Source organism: Pristis pectinata, chromosome 5, assembly GCF_009764475.1.
Source record: "Pristis pectinata isolate sPriPec2 chromosome 5, sPriPec2.1.pri, whole genome shotgun sequence".
Lineage (NCBI taxonomy): Eukaryota > Metazoa > Chordata > Chondrichthyes > Rhinopristiformes > Pristidae > Pristis > Pristis pectinata.
Window position 1 is genome coordinate 9614890 of NC_067409.1, and position 26427 is coordinate 9641316.

Below are 26427 nucleotides of genomic sequence, written 5' to 3' on the forward strand. Positions count from 1 at the left end.
AACATCTGCACACAATACTCCAAATGTGGCCTAACATTTAAGATCCCCAATATCATCCCCGTAAGGGTGCAAATGGGGAACGTTGCAACCACATGCTTTTAGCAAACTTAGCATTTGAATCTGTAGCAGGAGGCAGCAGATGGACTGAATGATCAAATTAGACAAGGAAGTCTGGGAAAAAGCTCCAGCGGAGCATAACTGCTGCATGGATAGGATAGGCAAAGAGCATGTTCTCTGTATTTCTTGTAAACCAGTTAGCAAAAAAATAAGTACTAGTGCTTTCAAGCAAAATAAACTCCTCAAATGTCAGGAACAGCAAATTAAAGTCAATCAACTAAAGTAGTAATTTGGCCATTTGTTATAATCTATATCTGCCCCAGCTGAAATAATTTAACTTTGCACTTCTGATTGAGTTGGATGCTTTAGTGGTATGTTGGATGTGTGTACAATCCTAGAAACCCAAAATTATTCATGAAAGTTAATGCATTATTGAATGGCATTCTGCTGGGGTGTCCATGGTTTTGGTGGAATGCTTGCTTGATTGGACATTGAATGAACTGTATCACTGCGAATTTTGAACTTCCTTCTCTTTTAGTCCTGCCTGTACTTTTCAAAGAAGAGCTTCAGAATGTGGAAGCTGAAGAGGATAGTACTGCTACTCTTCGCTGTCAGATTAGTAAGCCTGATGCTCCAGTAAAATGGAGGAAAGAATCTCTGCTACTTCATCCATGTAAAAAGTATGAAATGAAGCAAAGAGATCTTTCTGTTGAGCTGTTAATTCACAGCTTAAAACCAGAAGATGCTGGTGAATATTCCTGTGATTCAGGGGATCTGCAAACTACAGCCTTCTTAAAAGTGAAAGGTAGAGTAAAAAAAAAACATTGCTTATGATCAATTCATATTGCTTTTGGTTAGGAAATGTTTCTCATGAGCTGATACTTACAAAATTCTGGAAAATCCCAATCGGTCCCTTATTTGTTCTGTGTGGTCTGGATTTCTCTTCCAAGATGAAGTTCCCTTCTTGTTGCAAACAACTGCAAACATATTATTGTCAATGCACCCAAATGTTTTTTTGTTATCTTGAGACTCGAGGGAATCATCTGTTAGTTATGTGTATGAAGTAAACCATGCTTGAATTCATTTGTACATTTTTCTAAGTCTGAATGTTTGTAGTGAATTGATCGAGATGTTGGTTAATTTAAATTTGGTCAAAACTAAGTCATAAAATAAAATCACCATCTCCCTTAGCTCTTCCTGTACTTTTCAAGCAAGAGCTTAAGAATGAAGAAGCTGAAGAGGATAGCACTGCCATTTTATGTTGTGAGATTACTAGACCTAATGCCTCAGTGGAGTGGAGGAAGGGATCTGTGGTAATTCATCCAAGTGACAAATATGAAATGGTGCAGCAAGGTTCTTGCCTCGAGTTGCACATACATAACCTAAAACTAGAAGATGTTGGTGAATACATCTGTGATTCTGGGGATCAACAGACTATGGCTTCCTTAAAAGTGAATGGTAGGACAACAATTACTACTTAATATGAATAAATTATTTCTCATATTCAGCAGAAAATTATTCTCAAAAAGCTGATGATTTTCTTCAACTCGCTGCTAACAAGATTATCTAGTGGTTTTTCCTTTAGAAGGTGTTTGAAGTTAGGATTCTCTTTAGTACTGTAGTTTAATTATTGTTGTATAATAGCCAACAATTCATGGATAATCATTTATATTACAATCTAATTGGTAATCTGGATTTCTTTTGTTGACAAAAAATTAATGTGAAATATTATTAAAAATTGAAAAATATAGTAGTGTTTCTTGAAATACTAAAGGAAAAAAGATCTCAAAAAAGACCTACATTTGAGATGTACTGCAATAGGATGTAATGGAAAAATACTTAGTAATTGGTAATTGGTTTATTATTGTCACATGTACTGAGATACAGTGAAAAGCTTTGTTTGCATGCCATCCATGCAGATTGTTCCATACATAAGTACATAAAGATAGTACAAAAGGAAAAACTATTTATTTTTAATGAATACTCGCCCTATAAATTATTGCTTTCAATATTACTGAACAAGTACATGATGGATTAGAGTTTTGGATGACCTTGTATCCTAAAAGCAGAACAAGTGAGGGCAGCTGGAAGTGGAGTAATCAAGTATAGAGATGATAAAAGCATGGGTGAGCATTTCAGTTCTGCCGAGGATGGGGTTGAGGGATGGGTGGAAGTCAAGTGATGTTAGAGACAATCTTAATGATGGTCAAAAGCTCAGTATGTGTTAAATATGACACCAAGATTGTAAATTGTTGGCTTAGTTTCAGACATTTGCCAAAAGAGTAGAGCTGGTGACCAGGATTGGAACCATATGATGGGGACCAAAGAGAAGGCTTTGTTTTTTTTTCGGTATTTAGATGAAGGAAATTTCTACTTGTGAGGTACTGTATGTCAAACAAGCAGCCTAAGAATTTACAAACAGCGTCGCAGTGAGGTACAACTGTGTGTCATCAGCATACATGTATTTTGGATGACATTCCTAAAAAGCGCAGATGGAAATTGAGACGAGCACAAGAAAAAACACCGATTGGATAGACAAAAATAGAAACAGGCACAGGCAATCACAGGCAGGACACAAGGGACAAGTTAGAGGAAGATTGTGCAGTAAACAGTGCCAAGAGTTGCAAATGAGTTGGGAAAGATGAGGAGCAATAGATGTGTCACAATCTAATTAGAGGTAATTAGTGGATTTGATAAGAGCAGGATCAGAAATCTGATCCAAGCAATTCAGGAAAAGAGGTTCAGAAGAGATAACCTCAGATCTGGTAGACAATAGCATGTTCAAGGACACTGAAAATAAAAAAGACCATAATGATCATTTGGAAATAGTGAAGGATTACAGTCGAGCAAATGAGCTCAAAGAAGTTAGCATTAGTTTAAAAAAAATTGTTGGTGAAATTATTGGAACTAAAGGATCATAAATTCCCAGAACTTGTTGACCTTCATCCTAGAGTATTGAAAGAGGTGGGTATGAAGGAAGTGGATGCACAAGTGGTCATCCTACAAAATTCCATAGGTAGTCAGAATCAGAGTTATACCACACGTAAACAGGCCCTTTGCCCCAACTTGTCCATGCCAACCAAGGTGCCTTCCTGAGCTATCATTTACTGTGTAAGTCCTGACCTGATTTAACTTTCCAAAATGCATCACATCACACTTGTTTGAGAAATACAAACTTATTAATCATGCCATGTACATTCTCATCTAAATCATTAATATAAATAACAAACAACAGGGAACCCAGGTCACAGGCCTCCTATCTGAAAAACAACCCTCCACTGCCACCCTCTGACTCCTTCCACCAAGCCAATTTTGTATCCAATTCACTAGCTTACCTTGGATCCCATGTGATCCCACTTTCTGAATGGGACCTTGTCAAAGACCTTGCCAAATTCCATGTAGACAATGTCTACCACCGTGCCCTCTTTAATCCTCTTAGTTACTTCTTCAAAAAACTCAATCAAATTTGTGAGGCACGATTTCCTATGCAGAAAGCCATGCTGACTATCCCTAATATGGAATCTATTATTATGGAAGAGGTAACTGGAGACTTAAAGAAAAAAATAGGATTGTACTGAGTCAACATGAATTAATGAAACACTGTAGTTGAACTTTCAGAAGGGCTTCAATAAGGTGCAATACAAGAAATTATTGGAACTAAAGGATCATAAATTACCAAAATCAGAGCACATATTATTGAGGGTAATATAATGATGTCGATTGAAGATTGGTTAATGACAGGAAAAAAAAACATTGGAATAAATGTGGTATTTTTGGGTTGAAAGACTGTGAGTACTTCAGAATCAGATTTATTATCACTGACTTAAATGATATGAAATTTGTTGTTTTGCGGCAGCAGTACAATGCAAAGACATAAACTTACTATAACTTAAAAAAAATAAATACGTACTGCAGAAAGAAGGAATAATGAGGTAGTGTTCATTGACCATTCAGAAATCTGTTGGTGGAGGGGAAGAAGCTCTTTTTGAATTGTTGAGTGTGAGTCTTGACGCTCCTGTACCTCCTCTCCAATGGTATTAACAGGAAGAGGGCATATTCCGGATGGTGAGGATCCTTAGTGATGGATGCCGCCTTATTGAGGCACCATGTCTTGAGAATGTCCTCGGTGGTGAGGTTTGTGCCTGTGATGGAGCTGCCTGAGTCTACAACCTTCTTGTGACCCTGTGCATTGGAGCCTCCATACAAGGCTGTGGTGCAACCGGTCAGAATGCTCTCCATCATACATCCGTGGAAATTTGCAAAAGTCTTTGGTGACATACTGAACCTCCTCAAACTTGTAATGAAGTAGAGCCACAGGCATGCCTTCTTCGTGATTGCATTAATGTGTTGGGCCCAGGATAGATCCTCTGAGGTGTTAACACCCAGGAACTTGAAGCTGTTCTCCCTTTCCACTGCTGATCCATCGATGAGGACTGGTGTGTGTTCTCCCAATTTCCCCTTTCTGAAGTGCACAATCAATTTCTTGGTCTTGCTGACATTTAGTGCAAGGTTGTTGTTGCAACACCAACAACCAATGACAGGGATCGCTGCTGAGGCTCCAGCTGTTCATGGTCTATATCAGTGATTTGGATGCAAGAGATGCATAGTGCATCTGAGTTTGCTGATGATACAAAACAAGGCAGCAGTGATGAATGTGGGAAGGTTGCAGACAGGCTTCAGAGGGTGTCACGAACCAGCAACAAAAGAAACACACTGAGCATGATTTAGTGTTAAAAACTATTTTATTAATCACTACTTATGACCATATGTAAAATAAAAGTAAAAATGTTAGTATGTTAGAATTCAAAAATGTTAAACCTTGAACGTTAACCCCAAAACTAAACTCTTCGTGTGTGTGTGTGACAAAGTCCTGAACTCCAAGTTCAGGAATGGTTCTTAAAGTTCAGTTCCGCAAGCCATAATGTGAAACATGAGCAAGGGCTTCTTCAACAACCACCGTTGTCTGAAGATAAGATGTAGACGTAGAGAAACATAGAGAGAGTAAATATGAAATCCAAATGTTCCACGATAGAACCCAAACGACACTTCAGTGTTTACTCGGTAGTGACTTCCTCACCCCGAAAAGCATCCGAGTCGTGGTCGTCCACACACAAATACCTGTTTCCTTCTACAGGTCAGCAACAAAGTGAACTCCACTGGATTACTTCCAATTTCCATACATGGATTTCAGTGGCAGACACAGTTATTGTTTCTCATCCATCGATAGAGAAAACAAGCAGGCTGGTGTCTCTCTCCCTTCTCTCTCTCTTCTGACTTCTTCAACAACGTCATTACATCCTTTATCTTCTATTGACGTAAGCACGCCCCACACACACACATACACACACACTCTATCTAAAAGGGACATTCACTGAGTCCGTAACAGAGGGCTGTAGACAGGATTGATGAAAGGGCAAGGTCATGGTAGATGGAATATAATGTGGCAAAATGTGAGGTCATCCTCACTGATAATATAAAAATAGAAAGGGGGTGTTTTTTTTTAATGGGGAGAGATTGGAAATTGAAGATCTCTGCATGGATCCAGAAAATGTAGGTTTGGAGTCATACACCACAGAAATAGTCTCTTCAGCCCACCACGTCCATGTCAATGATCAGATCTTTACTAATCCCATTTACCAGCACTTGGTCTGTAGCCTTGTCTGCCTTTACGATTTAGGTACTTTCCAGACTTTTTAAATGTTCCACCACCCACTCAGGCAGTATGTTCCAGATTCCAGTTACCCTCTGGGTGAAGTACCTCTTCCTCCAATCTCCTCTAAACATCTTATACCTTACTCTAAACCTGTGCCCTTTAGTTTTAGACCTCTGTTCTGAGGAAAACTTTTGCTATCTACCCTATCTATACCCCTTATAATTTTGTATACTCTATCAGGTCCTCCCTTCAGCCTTCAATCCAAGGAAAACCAGCCCAGCCTCTCCTCATAACTATAACACTCCATTCTAGGCAATATCTGGTGGATCCACTCTGCAATCTCTCCAATGCAATCACTTCCTTCCTACGGTGTGGTGACCAGAACTGTACACAGCACTCCAAATGTGGCCGAACTAATGTTTTATAAAGTTGCATGCAACCTTCCTACTCTTAAGTTCTGTTTAGCTAATGAAACCAGGTATCTCATATGCTTTCTTCACTTGAGCTGCCTGTGTTTCAGGGATTCTTGGACTTGTACAATGAGTGTTCCTCAATACTTCCAGTGGCCCTGCTCTTTATTGAGTATGTACTACCCTTTTTAGTCATCCAAAAGTGCCTAATCTCCCAGTTATCAGCATTAAATTCTATTTGCCATTACTCCGCCCATCTTACCAACTGATCAATATCATCCTGTAGCCCATAAGTACTCTCCTCACTATCAACAACAGCACCAATTCTTGTGTCATCTGCAAACTTACTAAAATACCTCCTACATTCATTTTCATACAGAGTCCCAGCACCAATCCCCGTGGTACTACACTGGTTACTGGCTGCCAATCATAAAAACAACCCTCCATCATCACCTTCTGACTCCTATTTACCAAGCCAATTTTGGATCCAATTTGTCAAATTGTCCTGAACTCCTTAGTTTCTAACCTTTTGGATCAGTCACTCATGTGGGACCTTATCAAAGGCCTTATTGACATGCATGTACACTACATCAACAAAATAGCCCTCATCAATACATTTTGTTACTTCTTTGAAAAATTCAATCAAATTTGTTCTTCTAGTCTGCATTGGGCAGTAGATGGATGGAACCAGGAAGGGGAGGGGGACAAAGTGGATGATGGTGAACTGGAGGGGGTGCGAGGGTATGGGAAAGGGAACCATAGAGCCATACAGCACAATACAGGCCCTTCGGCCCACTATGTTCTGCCACCCTTCAAACCACACCTAAGGCTATCTAACCCCTTCCTCCCACATATCCCTCTACCTTAAATTCCTCCATATGCTTATCTAACAATCTCTTGAACGTCCAATGTATCAGCCTCCACCACCACCCCAGGTAGTGCATTCCATGCACCAACCACTCTCTGGGTGAAAAACCTCCCTCTGACATCTCCCTTGAACTTCCCACCCAATACCTTAAAGCCATGTCCTCTTGTTTTGAGCATTGGCGCCCTGGGAAAGAGGCGCTGGCTGTCCACTCTATTTATTGCTCTCAGTATCTTGTATACCTCTATCATGTCTCCTACCATTCACTGTGAAATTCCTACCCATGCGTAACTTCACAAAAGCAACACCTCAAATTTTGGAGCCAGTAGTTTGCAGAGGTTGATTGGGCAAGATAGTTTGCAGGGAAAGGAGCGTCTGCTAAGTGGAAAAAGTGTGATGCCACAGGCTCAGAGCTTGCATGTTCCTGTTAAGGTGAAGGGCAAGGTTGGCAGTTTTCAGGAACCCTGGTTGTCAAGAGATATTGAGGCTGTGCTTAAGAAAACGGAGGCACACACTGCAAATAAGCAATTGGGAACTAGTTAATCTCTCAATGACTACAAGGAGTGTAGGAATGCACTTAAGAGAGAAGTTATGAGGGCTAAAAGAGGATATGAGAAGGATCTGGCAGGAAAGGTGAGGCAAAATCCCAAGAGATTCTATCGGTATTTTAAAAGTAAAAGGGTGGCTCAGGAGTGAATAGCTCCCCTTAAGGATCGACATGGCTGCCTGTGTGTGTAACCAAAGGAAATGGGAGATATTTTTAATGAATATTTCTCTTCAGTTTTTACTGTGGAGAAATGAACAAAGCTAATGAAATGGGGGAAATAAGTGGTGATGTCTTGCACCACATACAAATTAGCAGGGAGGAGTTATTGGAGGCTTTAAAGTACATTAAGGTGGATAAGTCCCCACTGCCTGACCTGGTGCATTCTTGGACCTTGTGGGAAGCTAGAGAAGAAATTGTAGAGGCCCTTGCAGAGATTTTTGCTTCATCTCTGGCCACAGGTGAGGTTCTGGAGAACTGGAGAGTGACTAATGTGGTATCATTGTTTAAAAATGGTAGCAAAAACAAGCCAGAAAACTACAAGCCGGTGAGTCTGACATCAGTGGTGGGTAAATTGCTGGAGGGGATTCTAAGGGACAGGATCTACCAACATTTGGAGAGCCAGGGTCTGATTCGGGACGGTGAGCTTTGTGCGTGGGAAGACATGTCTGACAAATCTCTTGGAGTTCTTCGAGGATGTAACCAAGAGTGTAAATGAGGGTAGGGCGTTGGATGTTGTCTATATGGACTTTAGCAAGGCCTTTGACAAGGTCCCTCATGGCAGGCTGGTCTGGAAGGTTAGATCACGTGGGATCCAGGGAGATGTAGCGGATTGGATTAATAATTGGCTCAGTGGTAGTAAGCAGAGGGTGATGGTTGAGGACTGTTTCTTGGACTGGAGGCCTGCGTCTAGTGGTGTGCTACGGGTTGGTGGTGGGACCTTTGTAGTTTGTAATTTACATCCAAATTATTTATATAAATGTACAAGGCATAGTTAGTAAGTTTGTGGATGATACTAAAATAGGTGGTGTTGTAGACAATGTAGAAGGTTATGAAAAATTACAGGGGGATCTTGATCAGCTAGATATGTGGGCTGAGAATTGGCAAATGACTTTCAATCCAGATAAATTTGAGGTATTCATTTTGGAAGATCAAACTAGGGTAGAATTTGTACGGTGAATGTTAGGGCTCTGGGGAGAATTATGGAACAGAGGAACTTAGGAGTATAAGTGCATAGTTCACTGAAAGCAGCATCACAGGTGGATAGGGTGGTGAAAAAGGTGTTTGGCACACTGGCCTTTGTGAAAGTTGACCCACTCTGTAATAAATCATATAACAGCAGAACCAAAGAACGTATGATTAATGCTTTATTTATTTAAAAATTTACCAGCATGTTGCCTGGACTTGGGGGCCTGAGTTACAAGGAGAGGTTGCGTAGACTAGGACTTTATTCCTTGGAATGTAGGAGATTTGAGGGGTGACCTGGTAGAGATATATAAGATCATGAGGGGCATAGATCGGGTGAAAGCACATAGTCTTTTTTCCCAGGGAGGGATTGCTAAAATCAAGAGGGCATAGGTTTAAGATCAGAGGTGAGAGATTTAAAAGGGAGATGCAAGAGACTGCAGATGCTGGAATCTGGAGCAACAAACAATCTGCTGGAGGAACTCAGCGGATTAAGCAGCATCTGTGTGAGGAAAGGAATTGTTGATGTTTTGGGTTGAAACCCTCCATCAGGACTGAAATTTAATTTCCAAGATTTAAAAGGGACATCAGGGGCAGCTCCTTTACGTAAAGGGTGGTGTGTATTTGGAATGAGCTGCCAGAAATAGTGGTTAAGGTGGGCACATTAGCAACTTTTAAAAGCCATCTAGATAAGTACATGGATAGGAGAGATTTAAAGGGCTATGTGCCCAACACGAGCAGATGAGACTAGCTCACTGGGCAACATTGTCATCATGGACTAATGGGCCTGTTTCCATGCTGTATGACTCTATGACCTTGCACAAATCTGAAGTGAACACCATTTGCCATTTCTCAGCCCAGTTATCTAGCTGATCAAGATCCCTCTGTAATTTCTGATTACCTTCTTCGCTGTCTACAATACCACCTATTTTAGTGTCATCTGGAAACTTACTAACCATGTCTTGTACATTCTCATCCAAATCATTTACGTCTACCAACTTCCCATACACTCCTCCCCTCCCTTATCTGGTTCCATCTGCCCTTCGTCTCTCCTTTAATGGCTCCCATTATTACCTTCCTTCCTTATCAGATTCCAGCACTTGTAGCCTCTGTGTCCCTGCTTATCACCCTCCAGCATCTGTCTCCACCTTCACTCTCCCCACCTGGCTCCATCTGCCTTTTTTCTTCCTTGTGTACTTCCACCTAGCACCTACCTACCTCTGTCTCCTAACTCCACCCTTCCCACTCCTGCACCTAGATCCTTCTACCCATCATCTGTCATGCCTCCTCAGTTCACCTATCACTTACTGACCCCTGTCTTACCCCACTCCGTCTCCTCTTTATACTGGCTATCTTCCCTCTCCACTCTCAGACCTGATTCAGGGTCTCATTGACAATTCCTTTCCCCCATACAGATGCTGCTCAACCCACTGAGTCCCTCCAGCAGTTTGTTTATTTGCTCTAGCATAAATTTTTACCCACTTCTCTATTTACCTTTCCCATATATAGCTCTCCATGTGAGGTGGTGATTATCCTGTCAGTGGACCATTCCTCGCAGCTAACACTAACCATTATCTCAGGAACCTGAAACCTTTTACTGCCATCCTTCAAACCTGCTCTGATTCCTCTTTATTTCCCTACCTTTTTCAACTAGTGACATTGGAGGTAATCTAAAGATCAGTAACCTGAAAATTCTGCTACAACTAGAATTTATGTCGTTTCAGTTCATTTGTAGACAATGCTTTTGATTTTAATCTTGTGATGTCCCAAACCCACTCAGACTTGGGATGCAACATTACATCCATGTCACATTTACAAAAGATATTTTCTAACCTTTGGCTTTGGAATCTTTCTCAATTTCATCTTGTCTTTCTTAGTGCCTGAACTGTGTGCTCTCTGTGGCTGTTGTCATTCATGGTTTCTCTCCTCTGTGTCTTTTTACCCTTATCCAATTATTTTCATTATTTTTATTTATAATTTATTACAGAGGCTCTCAGGGTTACAGAAAACCTGACTTATGGAAATCTGACTTAAAACATTGATGGGAGAATTTGTGTAAAGTATTTTTCAAGATAGTAGTAATAATAATAATAAAATGTTTCATGGTATTCGCTAATAACAAGATACAGTATGTTCCATTAGTTTAATTACAGGTAGTGTTAGAGTGATCAGAGAAGATATTCAATGAAATGAAAGAATTACAGGAAGTGTGCAGAGTGATACAATATGGGTAGCTATGGAAAACAGACATTCTGGCTTAGGAAAAATTTGTTTATGAATGGAACCCTTGTGTAACCTGGGAACTGCCTGTACATTTGTTCAGTGTTTTGGAAATCTCTTGTTGACCTATCACTTGACGCTCTTGACAATCACAGAAGCCCCCACTATGCATCAGCTGTCACTGTTACTTTCTTGTAGGTTTATTTTGAAGGGTGGTGGGGCCAAGAATAATTGAGGGAAAAAAATCTAGTTATGGATTGTTGGTGCTCTCACGAAGAAAATTATTTAGTGTAGGTTAGACTAAAATTATGTGCAGAAATGCAGAAGTAAGACTTGTATGTTGACTAATAAATACTATAATAAAATTTACCATTCCATAGCACTGCCACTACTTTTCAAACAAGAACTTAAGGATGAGGAAGCTGAAGAGGGTGGCACTGCCACTCTTCACTGTGAGGTTAATAATCCTGATGCGCCCGTAAAGTGGAGAAAGGGATCTTTGGTACTTCACCCAAGTGACAAGTATGAAATGAAGCAAGAAGGATCAAGTGTTGATTTGCTTATTCATAGCCTAAAGCCTGAAGATGGTGGTGACTATACCTGCTATTCTGGAGATCAACAAACCACTGCCTCTTTAACAGTGAAGGGTAGGACAAAAGCGTATTGCTCATTTATCATTGTAATTGCAACCTCTGATGTTTTCATCATTAAATATATTTGCGTTTGCCAGTTTCCCTTAATAGCAACCTGCAGCCCAGTTAGCATTACAAGAATTAATGCTTATTTGCTGAATTAAATGCTCATTCTCATCGCAGTTTTCATGTAGGTTGCTGTGAAAATAATGCACTTTTTCATCAGTCTGAATTTTATGGCTGAATATATTAAATTTACTTGAGGATTTATGTTGCAATTTCACATTGTAATTTCCAAGTCTAAATTCTCAAAATCTTTGTCATTTTAAGACTTTTCGACATTTCTTCAATTCTGTGTCACTCCTAGATTCTTCATTTTAAATCAATGGGCGATTTTTAAGTAGGGAATTGACCACCTCCTGTGATTCTCTAATGCCTAAAACTGGCAAAAAGTGGTCATTTCATCCATTGGGCTACGGCCAGAGTCTGAATTGTGGCAGTGATAGAGGCCCCAGATGGACCCTAGTTAGGGCCAGAGATAAACTGGAGAGTTTGTTTTTGATGGCCCAGAAGAAGCAAACTCAAAAAAAGATTAAAACTTTCACTGGATACTTTCTGAGGAGCAATCATTGGAGTTTTAATCAAGCAGCACAATGTATGATACAAGTGGCAAGAACGTATGTTACGTGCTCCAAGTAAATGAAGATGAAAAGAAACACAGATGATGGAAATCTAAAATAAAGAGCAGAAAATGCTGGAAATACTTAGCAAGTCAGGCCAAATCTGTGGGAAGAGAAACAGAGTTAAAATTTGGGTCAAAGACCCTTTAATACATGCTCCTTCTGTTTTAATATAACAAGGCAGCATGAGAAAATCATTCTTGTCGTCCATGTCTTCAAGCATTATTTCTTACATTCTTGCTAAGGGTTAATATTTTGCAGGCTTTTTCTCCAAAATCAACAAACATGCTGGCCAAGAAATTGTAGTGTGTATCATCTAGTCATTGTGCTATTGAATTAGCAAAATGTTTTTTGCTCTCAAAGTACATGAAGGGAAATATGTCATTTAATCTGGACGGTGTAAGGCATTGCACTTTGGAAGGTCAAATGTAAGAGGAAAGTATACAGTAAATGGCAGGACTCTTAGGAACATTGATCATCAGAGGGATCTTGGGGTGCAAATCCATAGTTCCCTGAAAGTGGAAACACAAGTTGATAGAGCAGTAAAGCATGCTTGCTTTCATTGGTCAGGGCATTTAGTATAAAAATTGGAAAGTGATGTTGCAGCTGTGTAAAACTTTGGTTAGGCTGCACTTGGAGTATTGTGTGCAATTCTGGTCGCCCATCGCAGGAAGGATGTGGAACTTTGGGAAGGGTACAGAAGTGGTTTACCAGGATGCCGCCTGGACTAGGAAGTATTAGCTACAAGCCGAGGTTGGACAAACCTGGATTGTTTTCTTTGGATGTCAGAGGCTGAGGGAAGACCTCATAGAAGTTTATAAAATTATGAGAGGTATACATACGAGATGTAGTCTTATTTCCCAGGGTAGATATGTTAAATACTGGAGGGCATAGCTTTAAAATGAAAAGGGGAAAGTTTAAAGGATATGTGCAAGGCAAATTTTTTACACAGTGTTAGGTGCCTGGAATGCGATGCCAGTGGGGAAGTGGAAGCAGATAAGATAATAATGTTTAAAAATTATTTAGATAGACATGCGAACATGCAGGGAATGGGGGATATGAATAATGTGCAATCATTCAAATTAGTTTAATTTGGCATCATGTTTGGCACAGACGTCCTCATGAATTGAAGAGCCTGTTCCTGTGCTGTACTGCTTCCATGGTGCAAGCGGTACCTCAAGCAGTAAAGTTAGGTAGCTTGTGAGGTAGTGTGGCCCTTCTACCATTTATGCTGTGCCTTTGTGTGCACCTAAAGCATGGATTTTAGGTTCTCAATACCATTCCATATGCTCCTTTCCTACTTTGAGCGGCCAGGGGATTCTCAGGAGTCATTGGGGTTGTTGCATTTTTTCAAGGTTTTGAGCACATCTTTGAATCTTTTCCTCAGTTTGCCTGGTAATTTCTTCCCCTGATGAACTTGGAATAGAATATTTGCTTCATCAGTCTGGTGTCAGGTCTGTGAATAATGTAGCTTACCCAACAGCCAATTGACTGTGATTGTGGCCTCAGTGCTGGGAATGTTGACCTGGAAGACTATGCTGATATTGGTTCACTTTTTTTTCTGTAGATTTGGGGGATTTTGAAGAGACGGCATTGTGTTAACTCTCACAATGCTTCTTGTTTGTAGTCTAGGTCTCATAAATATTGGGGATGGGGGGTGAGGGGAGTGGGTGCTGCCCATGAGTGTTGTGCCAGATTTAAGGTCTTGATCTTCAAACATCCTTTTCCTCAGTTGACCAAGACCTGTGCTGGCACATTAAAGGGCAAGGTAAATTTCAGCATTGTTGTCCGCTTTTGCTTTCAAGAAACAAGAAGTGGTCCACATATTCCAGGGTCTTGCTGTAAACCTTTATTGATGGAGGATGGTGTTGTACAATCGGGAGCAAGTTGGTAGAAGGTGGCTCTTCTGGATGTTGAGTGTAAGGTCCAACTTCCTGCGTGCTTCTGTGAACGATTTGATAATTGCTTGGAGCTCAAATTTAAGCCTGCACAACTGCAAATGTCATCTGTTTTCTACAGCTTGACTCCTGAACCTGGGGTGACCTTGGTTCTGTTGTAGTCACCACAAACTGAATAGTTTCCCATTAGTTCTGATCCACTCGTGCAGGAAGTTTGTTGAAGGTGTGATGAGGCATTATGGTGAGAAATACTGAGAAAAGTGTCAGCTCAATGACACAACCTTGTATGACACTATTCTTGACTGAAATTGGTTCTGTTGTCGACCCATTGGTTAGGATCGGGCTCACATGCCAACATGAGGCAAATGTAAGGTTGAGATGAATTTTTGAGTAAGCTCCACAGTCCCTTCCAGTTGATGCTGGTTCCTGCAGTTCTCTTGAAGTTGTCACACATTGTAAGTCATCTCCTCTGTTCCTCCAGTTAGATGGAGTTCACATTGTGATTCAGGGAGCTGCATTTTGGCCACTGAGAGGAGTGGTTGAGGAGATTGCTGGCAATGACTTTTCCCTTGTGGCAAAGAGCAGGGAGGCCCCTCTGAAACTATGATGGTCAGAGCTGTCTCCTTTCTTGAAGATGGTCATGATTACCTCATCTCTGAGGTGTCCTCAATCTTCTGGTTATTTTCTACAAACCATACCTGCTTTATTTTTAGATAAGCCAGAATGTGTCCACGGTGCCAATTATTGTGAATTCTGGTATAATATTAAATAAAGTGCAACAGGATTCTGGTATCCTTTGACTTCCAATGCAAAATATTTACCTCACAGAGTCAGGCATTTTGTCCAGTAGATCCACACAACATTTTTCTTACTCCTCTTCATCTAACTCTATCAATACATTCATTTCTTATACGCTTCATGTATCCATTTCTCATACCTGCGCTAATTTGCTCAACTGCTCCTTGTGGTTGTAAATTCCACTTGCTGAACAGGGTCTGGGTACAAAAGTTTTTTCGGAACATTTTATTGGATTTTCTGGTGACTGTCTCTGGTGACTATTTATGGCCCCCAGACTGGTCTTGCCTGCAAAAGATCAGAATTGCTGATAGGATTCCAAAATGTAATTGAATGATTCTATGTATTTAAATTAATGTACTTAACACTCTCTGTCCCTGTGAATCATTGATGTCTATTTTTCAACAAATATATAACCTTACTCTTTTTGGTGAAATGTATTACCTGACATTTAACTCTGATATTAATTTGCAAACTAAATGTTCTGTTTGTAGATTTATTAATTCCTCCTGTATTTTTTTGTTCTTTATTAACTACACCACCTGATCCCCGATTTGGGGTATTATTTATACTTAGTGTTGCATGTGAATGTTGAAAATGCCATAGATTTGTTAGATTCTAGTAATTAACTGTAACAGAAATGAAGACACCTTATTACTATATAGTGAGCAAAGTGAGTGTAATTAAAGCTAGACATGACTAATGTAGTATTATGTATTTTGCGGAGCTAGTGTGTTAAAGGAAATGTGTCATTAATAGCACAGGTGATTTTTCACAGAAAATAAATTACATTTATTTGATTATTCAGAGTGGTTGTAATCTTCCTATATCACGTCATCAGGATTTAATTTGATTTTCTTTTAGCAACGCCTGTGGTTTTTAAACAAGAACTTCATAATGAAGAAGCTGAAGAGAATAGTACTGCTATTCTGCACTGTGAAGTTAATAAACTTAATGCCTCAGTAGAATGGAGAAAAGGATCAGTAGTACTTCATGCAAGTAAGAAATACACGTTAAAACAAGAAGGATCAAGCATTAAGTTGTTCATTCACAACCTGAAGCTAGAAGATGCTGGTGAATATACCTGTGATTCTGGAGATCAACAGACTACAGCTTCATTAAAAGTAAAGGGTATGGAAGTAAATATTAGATGCATGTTTGCTTTTCAGCTGAGTCATTTCATAAGCAGATCATCCCCTAAGATACCTCATTCAAAATTTCTGTGTATATGTGGGAAAATTAAAATTAAAAGTGTCTGCTTTTTAAAAAAATTATGTTGTCTGTGAGAAAGTCTGCCTGTGAGAAATTGTCTATGTGGAATAGTTGCACAGTTCCTTCATTTCATCAATTTGTAGCATCAAAGAGAGAGACAGTACAGAAACCAGCCCTTTGACCCATTGCGTCTGTGCCGACCATCAACCACCCAATTTTTTTCATTTTCAATTTTCAATAATAATTTTTTTTATTCTTCTCAGCATCTGTATCAACTGCTGACTTCTACCACGCACCTGTATGCAAATTGACAATTTATGGTGGCCAATTAGTCTACCAATCTGCAAGTCTTTGGGATCTAGGAGGAAGCTGGAGCACTCAGAGGAAACCAATGCAGACACAGGGAAAATGTGCAAATTCCACACAGACAGCACCCAAGGTCAGGATTGAACCTGCGTTTCTGGTGCTGTGAGGCAGCGGCTCTACTAGCTGCTTCGCTGTGCCACCTTGTGCTGTTGCCCATGTTTGTAACACTCTCCTGCATTTGTGGTCAGGGAATTCCAGATTCCATATTTCTCCCTCTCTTATAATGGCTTTTCCCATCTGTCGAGTTTTCTCTCACTCTGTCTGCTTCTCCCTCATCCAATTCTTCTCTCTCCTTCTCTCATTCCCTCTCTCCACCTCTCCCACAGTGTATTCACCTCTTCCTCTTGCCAGTCCATGTCACCACTAGCACTTTCTCTCCCCCACCCTCTGCTTCTGCTCTCCATGTCCATATTTCCCTTTCTTTGTCTCCATAACTCTCTGTTCATTTCTCTCTACTGTATGTGTCTCCCTCTCAACATCTCCCTGCATCCATCTTTCTCCAGATTCCTCTCTAGCCCCCAAACCAATTTACCTCCTGCTATCTCACTCCTGTAAGGTTTTTTCAGATATATCAAGAGTGAAAGAGAGGCTAGAGTGGACATCAGACCACTGGAAAATGACACTGGAGAGGTTGTAATGGGGAACAAAGAAATGGTGGATGAACTGAATAAATATTTTGCATCAGTCTAATTATTTTACATTAGTAACATGCCAGAAATTTGAAAGAGTCAGGGGGCAGAATTGACTGTAGTCTCTATTATCAAGGAGAAAGGTGCTTGGAAAGCTGAAAGGTCTGAAGGTAGGTAGATAAGTCACCTGGACTGGATGGACTACACCTAAGGATTTTGAAAGAGGTAGCTGAAGAGATTGTGGAGGCAATAGTAGTGATCTTTAAAGAATCACTAGATTCAGGAATGGTTGTGGAGGACTGGAAAACCCACACATTAAGAAGGGAGGGAGACAAAAGACAGGAAACTATAGGCCAGTTAACCTGACTTCAGTGGTTGGTAAGATGTTAAGGATGAGGTTTCGGGGTACTTGGAAGCACGTAATAAAATAAGCTGAAGTCAGCATGGTTTTCTGTAGGGTAGTTTTTTGAGGAAGTAATAGGCAAGATAGACAAAGGAGAGTCAGTGGATGTTGTTTAGTCCATGACCTCACATTAAACTCAATTTGCCAGGTTTTTAACCTAGTCGCTCAATCTACCTCTGTCAAAATGTCCTCATTGTAACATGCCCTTCCATCAATTTTGGTTTTAACAGCAAACTTGGAAAATCTACATTTCATTCACTCCTCTGGGTCATTAATGTAAATCGTAAGCATTGGCCAAGAACCAATCCCTGGGATACTCCACTAATTACATCCCTCCAGCCTGAAGAGGAGCTATTTATTCCAATGCTTTTCAATGTGACAGTTTTCAATCCGTGCTAGTAGACTTCCTTGAATTCCTTAGTCTTAATTTATACATCAACCTCTTATGTGGCATCTTATCAATTGCCTTTTGGAAATCTAAACTCACTATGTCCACAGGTTCCCCTTTATCAACTCTCCCTGTCACATCCATTAAGAATTTGAGCAAATTTTTCAAACTTGATTTACTTTTCATAAAACCATATTAACTAGGTTTGATTATATTCAGCTTTCCAAAACGATTAGTTATTTCCTCTTTGATTATTGACTCTAGCAGCTTGCCAACAATAGATGATAAACTGACCTATAGTTCTCTACCTTCTAGCTTACTCCCTTTTTGAACATAGGCCTTAGAGTGAGTGCAGTGAATATTACCAGATTAGGGAATGGTGAGTTTGCCATATGAGGAGAGATTGGGTAGACTCTATATTTCTAGAGTTTACAAACATAAGAAGAGATCTATTCAAATTTACAAAATTAGGCTACAGAAACATTCTACTTCAACTGTATTAAAATCCTGGTTACATCAAGAATTGACTGGAAAGTGGCAGATGTTACTCCCTTGTTTAAAAAAAAGAGGGAGTAAGGATGAGTCTACCAACTACAGGCCAATCAGTGGTGGGAAAGGTTTTTTTGATTGGGGTGTGGTGGGTGGAGCAGGAGAGGGGAGAGTAAGTGGATTCATTAAGGTAAGTCAGCACTGATTGTTAAGGGCAAATCGTGTTGATGTAGTTGATGAGGGTAATGCGGTCAATGTGGTGCATGTGGACTTACAGAAGACAAAGTTGAAGCACATTGCATAAAAGGGACATGCATTGCATGAATTCAAAGTTGGCTAAGTAAAAGGGAACAGAGTTTCATGGTGAATGGTTGTGTTTTAGGCAGAAAGGAGGTGAATAATGGGCATTACCCAGTAATTGCTGTTAGGGCAATTGCTGCATAACTCCAGTGAGCCAGATTCGATCCTGACCTCGTGCTGTCTATGTGGACTTTGCACATTTTTTCTGTGTCTAAGTGGGTTCCCCCCAGGTGCTCAAGTTTCCTCCCGCATCAGTGATGTGCTGGTAGTTAGGTAAATTGGCTTCTGTAAATTACTGCTTATGTAAATGGAGTGGTAGGAGAATCAGGGTAGAGCTGGTGGACATACAGGAGAGAATAGGTAAAAGGGAATGGGATTGATGGAATTGCTCTGAGCGCCAACGCGCTGAATGGAATTCTTCTTTGTCATTAAAACATGAGAAAAATATGACATATAAAATATTCAAAGCCATAAATGACTATTTAACATAGGGTGTATATGTTTAATTCTTAATTTGAGTAGTTTTGTATTATCTTACCAGAAAGATAACAGCTTAATTGGAGACATTTAATCCATTCTTCTTCTGCTTTCAATTTCATTGTACCCTCTTCAGACTCAAGCATTCATTCATGAAGTATATGTATTTTAACATTAATGTGTCTTCTGTGAAATTTTTGCATATGTACAATAGAATGAGAAGGATACAGATGTTAGTATACCTGTATAGATGTAATTAGAAATTACAATTTCATCATTCAGAACATTCTCAGTGTGTTTTAAATTAAAACACATGGTTCATTTATCTTTGGTTGCTACAATAATTTTGTACATCCCTTGGAATTAATAGTGAACAAGTAACCATATAACTCAAGTGAATTATAATCTCATTTGTGAACTGAACTGCAACTGCAAACATCACCTCCAATGACTTTTTTTCTAATACATATCCCATTACCTCTAATATTCTCCAAGACTTTTCATGGCCCTTTCCAGTTTCTCATTTCCATGTTACATGTGAGCAAATTCATCAAAAATCACAAAGTTTGATATCAATTTACAGATTACAGCATCTGCAGTATCTTGTGTCTCAATTTATAGACAACTTCACACTCTCTGACTCATCCACTACTTCTAAATTGTTAGACTGCTTGTCCAGCCTCCAAAAGACCAGAAATTTCAACTGTGAAATACAAAAAAACTGAGATCTTTGATCTCTATCACAAGCTCCTTTGCCTAATATTCAACTTCATTCCTGAGCTTAGAATCAGTCTAAAAGGGAACTAGATTTCTTGTGACTTCGATTCCATTTTTCACCCTGAGGTGAGCTTTGGACATTTGTATACTGTCACTATTAGCATCTATTTTCACGTTAGTAATGTGACCCTTGTCTCATTTATTGCTATATTTTCACCTCTACTTTTGATACCTCTCATCTTCATTATTCCATAATGTTATATACCTTGCCAGTCTACATCAATGGAACATCCAAGATACTGCTGGCTATCTCCTTTCTAACACCATTTATCCCCCACCCCTTTGTTTTCATGCCTCTGCAAATGTTAACCTGAATAAAATATTACATGGACCTTGATAATTCATTGGACCTCCAGAGAGCATTTGTATTTGTTAAATTTAAACCATCACCCCATCCCTTCTATCTTATTAAGACAAACTCCCATGGGAATGGTGCTCTATCTCATATAACTCGGTACTGCCTTCCATAGATTGCATACTGAGTAAGTCATGATATTTGATCTGTGGGATATCTTCAAACGTGAATTAAATCAAAATGTAGAATAATTTTGCACAAACAAAACTGAATGCTGTATTGGAGGTTCTTATGTTTTCATAAATGGCTCATGAAAGGAAATCAATTAAAACGGTTTTAAATGCTTGATTAAGCCACTTTTTTGTATATTAGGAAAAATTATTTTTGTTCATCTTGAACAGCTTCACAACAGGATCTGAAAATACAGCATATGTTGCTAGAATAATTAAAATAGAGGAAGCCTATTTAGCATAATTCTATAATCATTTATTATTGGCAAGGATTCTTATTGGGCAAGTAATACTGTAATTCTTTTTCTTCACTCTGTATTCTGTGTATGTTCCCCATTGGAAACACGAGATTAATTTTTGTGTTCCCCTTGGACATAAGAACAGGTTTATTCCAAAGAAATATTAATGCAGTCAGAATGTATCTTGTGTCCAATGAAACAAAAACTTGTAAAGATGAGTACTATAAATGATTTAATCATTGATCCAATAAATTAATGTTTCTCAGCTTTACCAGTACTTTTCAAACAAGAACTTCAGAATGTGGAAGCTGAAGAGGGTGGTTCAGCCAAACTATGCTGTGAGCTTACTAAAGCTGATACTGCAGTGGAATGGCGAAAGGGATCAATGGCACTAGTGCCATGTGGAAAATATGAAATGAAACAGCAAGGTCCCATCATTGAATTGTTAATCCATGATGTGGAACCAGAAGATGCGGGTGACTACACTTGTGATTCTGGGGATAAACAATCAACAGCTCATTTGAAAGTAAAAGGTAAAATATATGAGATTTCATAATGGAATTCAACTGTTTCCGTGTTTTCTTTTTGCTGCTGCAGGTAGTCGTCATCTTCATGTCCTCATATTTAATTGCAAGTCACTTGTGCACTTAATGTTATCCATTCTTTTCTTTTTCCATATCAGTCAACTTTATCTTCTTTCTGTTTGATATTTTCAGATTTTTACTAGTATGTTGATTGAATTGATTTTTTTTATTATATGTGGGAAAATGATAGTCGTCATGGATATTGGGACCTAGTCACCTGCACTGCCTAGCTATTCGATAGACTAAGCAGAAATCTCTATTTGAAGAGATGCATTGCGGGAGCTTGTAATGTAAGGCCTCAAGGTTGCCATGCTTTAGTTGATAAAGCAATAGAACCAATCTTGCTCCACAATACTGCACAAAGGCCTTTCATCAGCAGTGACCCATTGTGGCATAAAGTAGAGGTTGTGGTGGGGAAAAATAGGAGTGGGGTGGGTAGGTTAGTGGCAGAGGTGATTGGGAAACAAGATGGAGGGGAAAAGTTTAGACATTGAGTTTAAGCGATGATTGATTCAGGAGGAGGTAGGATTTATGCTGGAAAAATGACTGAGAGCAGATAAAAACTTGGAGAAAGTCATATGTGTGGAGAAAGATTCTATGGATTAGAGATCATCATGGGAAAATGATTTTGGAGAAGTGTGATTGCTTGGAGGATAAACCCAGAATTTACTATAAGCTTAATGCCCTTGACTTTCCAGTTGCAATCCAGGTACGGAAGGGGTACAGAAGCATTAAGCCTCTGATGAAAATCTGCTCCCAGTGTTTGAGGCCTGTTTCATTAGGGAGCTATGGTAAAAACAAATCACATAGTTGACCTAATTTGTTGAAGGTAACTGCACGTGGTTTCAGATGAAATACATTCACATTGCGGGTAAATTATTGTGCCATACAAGGAGATAGCTAGGCTGATGATGGGAAGACAATACAGGGTTTTTGGAAATCTTTCAAGTAAGAAATGATTAATATGTAGAAATAAAAAGTTTAATAGTTAAACTGAAAGGGAAGTGACCGAGGTTTAAATGTCCCAGAATACTTGAAAGTTAACAAAGCTGAAGTGATACCTCAGAAATATTAATCACTCAAGAGTCTGCCTGAAGTGAACAAACAAGTAAGAAGGTAAGGTTACCAACAGGAGTCTGTTATATTCCCAGAGCAGTTACAAGAAGATGACCCCATTTAATTAACATATTTCCACAGACAACTGGTGGGACAGAGCTTATTGCTTGCCAGCTCTTACCACCCTTCTTCCCCCACACCTTTTTATACTGGCTATCTCCTCTCTACTCTTTCAGTCCAGATGAAGGGTCTTGACCCAAAACAACTATTCATTTCCCACCATAGATGGCACCTGATCCGCTGAGTTCCTCCGGCAGCTCATTTTCTAACTCCAGATTCCAGCATCTGCAGTTTGCGCTTCACTGCAGTCTTCTGTCTTTTACTTAAATCTATCAGCCAAATGCCCTGTTCTTTTCCCCTTAAAGGCTTATCCAGCTTTCCCCTAAATCCATGTTATTTATTTCAACTGGTCCATCTGGTAGCAAGCTTCACATTTTCACTACTTTTTGGATGAAGAGGTTTCTTCCATATTCCCTATTTGATTTCTTGGTTACTGTCTTAAATTAATAGCCTCTAGTTGTGCTCTTCATCACAAGTAGAAAAATTCTTTCTGTTTCCAGTGTTTTAAAATCTTTCAAAATTTTATGGCTCCCCTCAGCCCCATTTCCTCAAGGGGAAGAGACCCTTTGCAAGGTATTGCCTTTGTTTTTCAAAATCCATTTCCATAAAATAGATTTGTTGCAATTAATTTATTCAGAACTAATATTTCAGTACTTCCCTTAAATGTCTTTCCAAATTTTGCAGCATTACCTGTGCTCTTCAAAAAAGAGTTACAGAATGAGGAAGCTGAAGAGGGTAATCTGGTCACATTTCATTGTGAGCTTACGAAATCTGGTACACTGGTAAAATGGAAAAAAGGATCTAAAATACTTCATCCCAGTGACAAGTATGAAATGAAACACGTTGGTGCAGTTGTTGAATTATCAATCCACAATGTGAATACAGAAGATACAGCTAAATACACCTGTGATTCTGGGGACCAGCAGACTGATGGCTACTTGAAAGTTAATGGTAAGAGAAAATTCATCATTTAAAGAGATTTGCAGTAAATTGCGTTCAATCCAAAGAGTATATTGACTCTTCACTGTTCAACAGTCTAGTTCTTTTCATCGCATTTTTATACTTAAAATTATTAGTTCATCTTGATTTAATAGTTTTACATGATTGTATTGATGTATAGTCATTAGAAAATAAACCTGTTATTTGCAAGTTGACCAGTATAGCTATACTGCTGTAACCAATGTCAGTTGAGTTCTTCAGTCTTATAACTAGTTCAATTTTACTTCAGTTTATAATATTTAATGTAGTGTTGCACTGGAATCACTTTCTTGTTATTATAATTTATGATTTCATTATGAGCTTTTAATAAACAATTCCAAATCTCAGTGGTGGAGATACAATATGGAGACAATGTTTGCATTTACACATGCTTGGAAGGCAAGCTTCAAGCCATTCTTGACTCGTTCACTAAAGCATATGAAAGAATGGGCCCATGCTTAACATCTGCAAGACAGATGAAAAACATTCTGATGCTGGAGGACCTCAGCAGGCTAGGCAGCATCAGTCTGCTCCATCTGAAAGACAGAGGTCCCCACCAACCTACCCTCACTGTACCACAGTGGCCTCTGACAATAAAAGTTAATGATGAGGCCCCTGGAAAAAGTAGACCATTCCCATATGTCAGAAGCCACCTATTGGTAAGGACAACGATGATGAAATTCACTACTGCCTTCAATGAATCAGCACATCCTTTGATTGAAGAAAAGATTTTTTTGAAGATCCATATTTAAGACCTGGCACAAAGCTCATGGCCTATTGGGCTTCTGAGACCTGGGCTACCTACAGCAAGCATCTCAAGACACTGGAAATTCCACTAATGCTGCTTCCACAAAATCCTCCAAATTCACTGGAAGGACGAGTGAACCATGTCATGTCCTCTCCCAGGTCAAAATCACCAACATCAAGGGCCTAGTTACATTCAGTCAGCTATATTAGGCAGGCCATGTCCTTTATATGCCTGACACCAGCTCTATCATGGAAAGAGTATGAGGTGGACAACACAGGAGAAGATTCAAGGATGTACTCAAACCCTTCTTGAAGAAATGTAGAATCCTCACTGATTCCTGGGAATCTCTGGCCCATACTGCCCAAAATGGAGAAGGAGCACTTGAAATGGCATTGAGTACTTGTAACCTACGCATCAGGAGAATGTGGAAGCTCGGTGTGGGCAATGTAAGGAGCAAACCACCTCCCAAGCTATCTATCTGCCTGTCCTACCGGGCACCTAGTTCCTTATCTTTGGCCTCATTAGCCACCTCAGAACCCACAAATTGGAGTAGAAGCAAATCATCCTTAATTCATAGAATCATAGAAACGTGCAGCACAAAAATGGGCCCTTTTAAACCATAGAACAGTACAGGCCCTTTAGCCCACCATGTTGTGCTGACCTTCAAACCACTCCTAAGACTATCTACCCCCTTCCTCCCACGTATCCCTCTACCTTAAATTCCTCCATACACTTATCTAACAATCACTTGAACTTGACCAACGTATCAGCCTCCACCACCACCTCAGGCAGCGCATTCCATGCACCAACCACTCTCTGAGTGAAAAACCTCCCTCTGACGTCTCCCTTGAACTTCCCACCCATTACACTAAAGCCATGCCCTCTTGTATTGAGCATTGGTGCCCTGGGAAAGAGGTGCTGGCTGTCCACTCTATCAATTCCTCTCAATATTTTGTACACCTCTATCATGTCTCCCCTGATCCTCCTCCTCTCCAATGAGTAAAGTCCTAGCTCCTTTGGTCTCTCCTCATAATCTATACTCTCTAATCCAGGCAGCATCCTGGTAAATCTCCTCTGCACCCTTTCCAACACCTCCATATCCTTCCTATAATGAGGAGACCAGAACTGGACACAGTACTCTGAGTGTGGTCTAACCAGAGTTTTGTAAAGCTGCATCATTACTTCGCGGCTCTTAAACTCGATCCCACGGCTTATGAAAGTAAACATCCCATAAGCTTAACTACCCTATCCACCTGTGAGGCAACTTTCAGGGATCTGTGGATATGAACCCCCAGATCCCTCTGCTCCTGTACACTGCCCAGAATCCTGCCATTTACCTTGTATTCCGCCTTGGAGTTTGTCCTTCCAAAGTGTACCACCTCACACTTCTCCGGATTGAACTCCATCTGCCACTTGTCAGCCCAGTTTTGCATCCTATCAATATCCCTCTGTAAGCTTCGACAGCCCTCCACACTATCCACAACACCATTGATCTTTGTGTCATCTGCAAACTTGCTAACCCACCCTTCCACCCCCTCATCTAAGTCATTAATAAATATCACAAAAAGTAGAGGTCCCAGAACCGATCTCTGCGGGACACCACTGGTCACAGCCCTCCAATCCGAATGCACTCCCTCCACCACAACCCTCTGTTTTCTACAGGCAAGCCAATTCTGAATCCACACGGCCAAGTCTCCCTGGATCCCTTGGCCTCTGACCTTCTGAAGAAGCCTACCATGCGGAACCTTGTCAAACGCCTTACTAAAATCCATGTAGACCACATCTACTGCACTACCCTCATCAATCTTCCTGGTCACCTCCTCAGAACCCTATCAGGCTAGTGAGGCTAGATCTTCCCTTCACAAAGCCATTTTTTGAGCCATTTTTTTAAATTGTGAGGACTATATCCCTCAATATATTTCCTATGCAAGGAATTGTCCACATGCCTTTTAAACATTGAAATTGTATCTGACTGCACTACCTCCTGTGGCAGCTTGTTTCAGATATTCACCACCCATGTGGAAAAACTTATCCCTCATATCTAGGGAGTGATGAATTCTATGAGACTGCCAAAGAAGGAGGAGGAAGAAAGTTATGTCATTTACAGTCATGGTTTACCTTTGTGCTTCTGAAATCTGAAAGTCCCTTTTACCAGATTGTTTTGTGGTATTTTAATGCGTTTTAACCCAGTAATCAG

At 39.9% G+C, this 26427-nt stretch overlaps 1 protein-coding gene across 1 annotated transcript in view; it reads left to right on the forward strand.

Moving 5' to 3' along the window:
* Positions 1-26427, forward strand: part of LOC127570499 (obscurin-like) — a 465385-nt gene that overhangs the window by 221699 nt on the left and 217259 nt on the right. The window contains exons 42-47 of the mRNA XM_052016136.1: positions 596-862; positions 1249-1515; positions 11315-11581; positions 15804-16070; positions 21011-21277; positions 23189-23455. Of these exons, the coding sequence (XP_051872096.1) occupies positions 596-862; positions 1249-1515; positions 11315-11581; positions 15804-16070; positions 21011-21277; positions 23189-23455 (1602 nt within the window). The remainder of the gene's footprint in view (positions 1-595; positions 863-1248; positions 1516-11314; positions 11582-15803; positions 16071-21010; positions 21278-23188; positions 23456-26427) is intronic.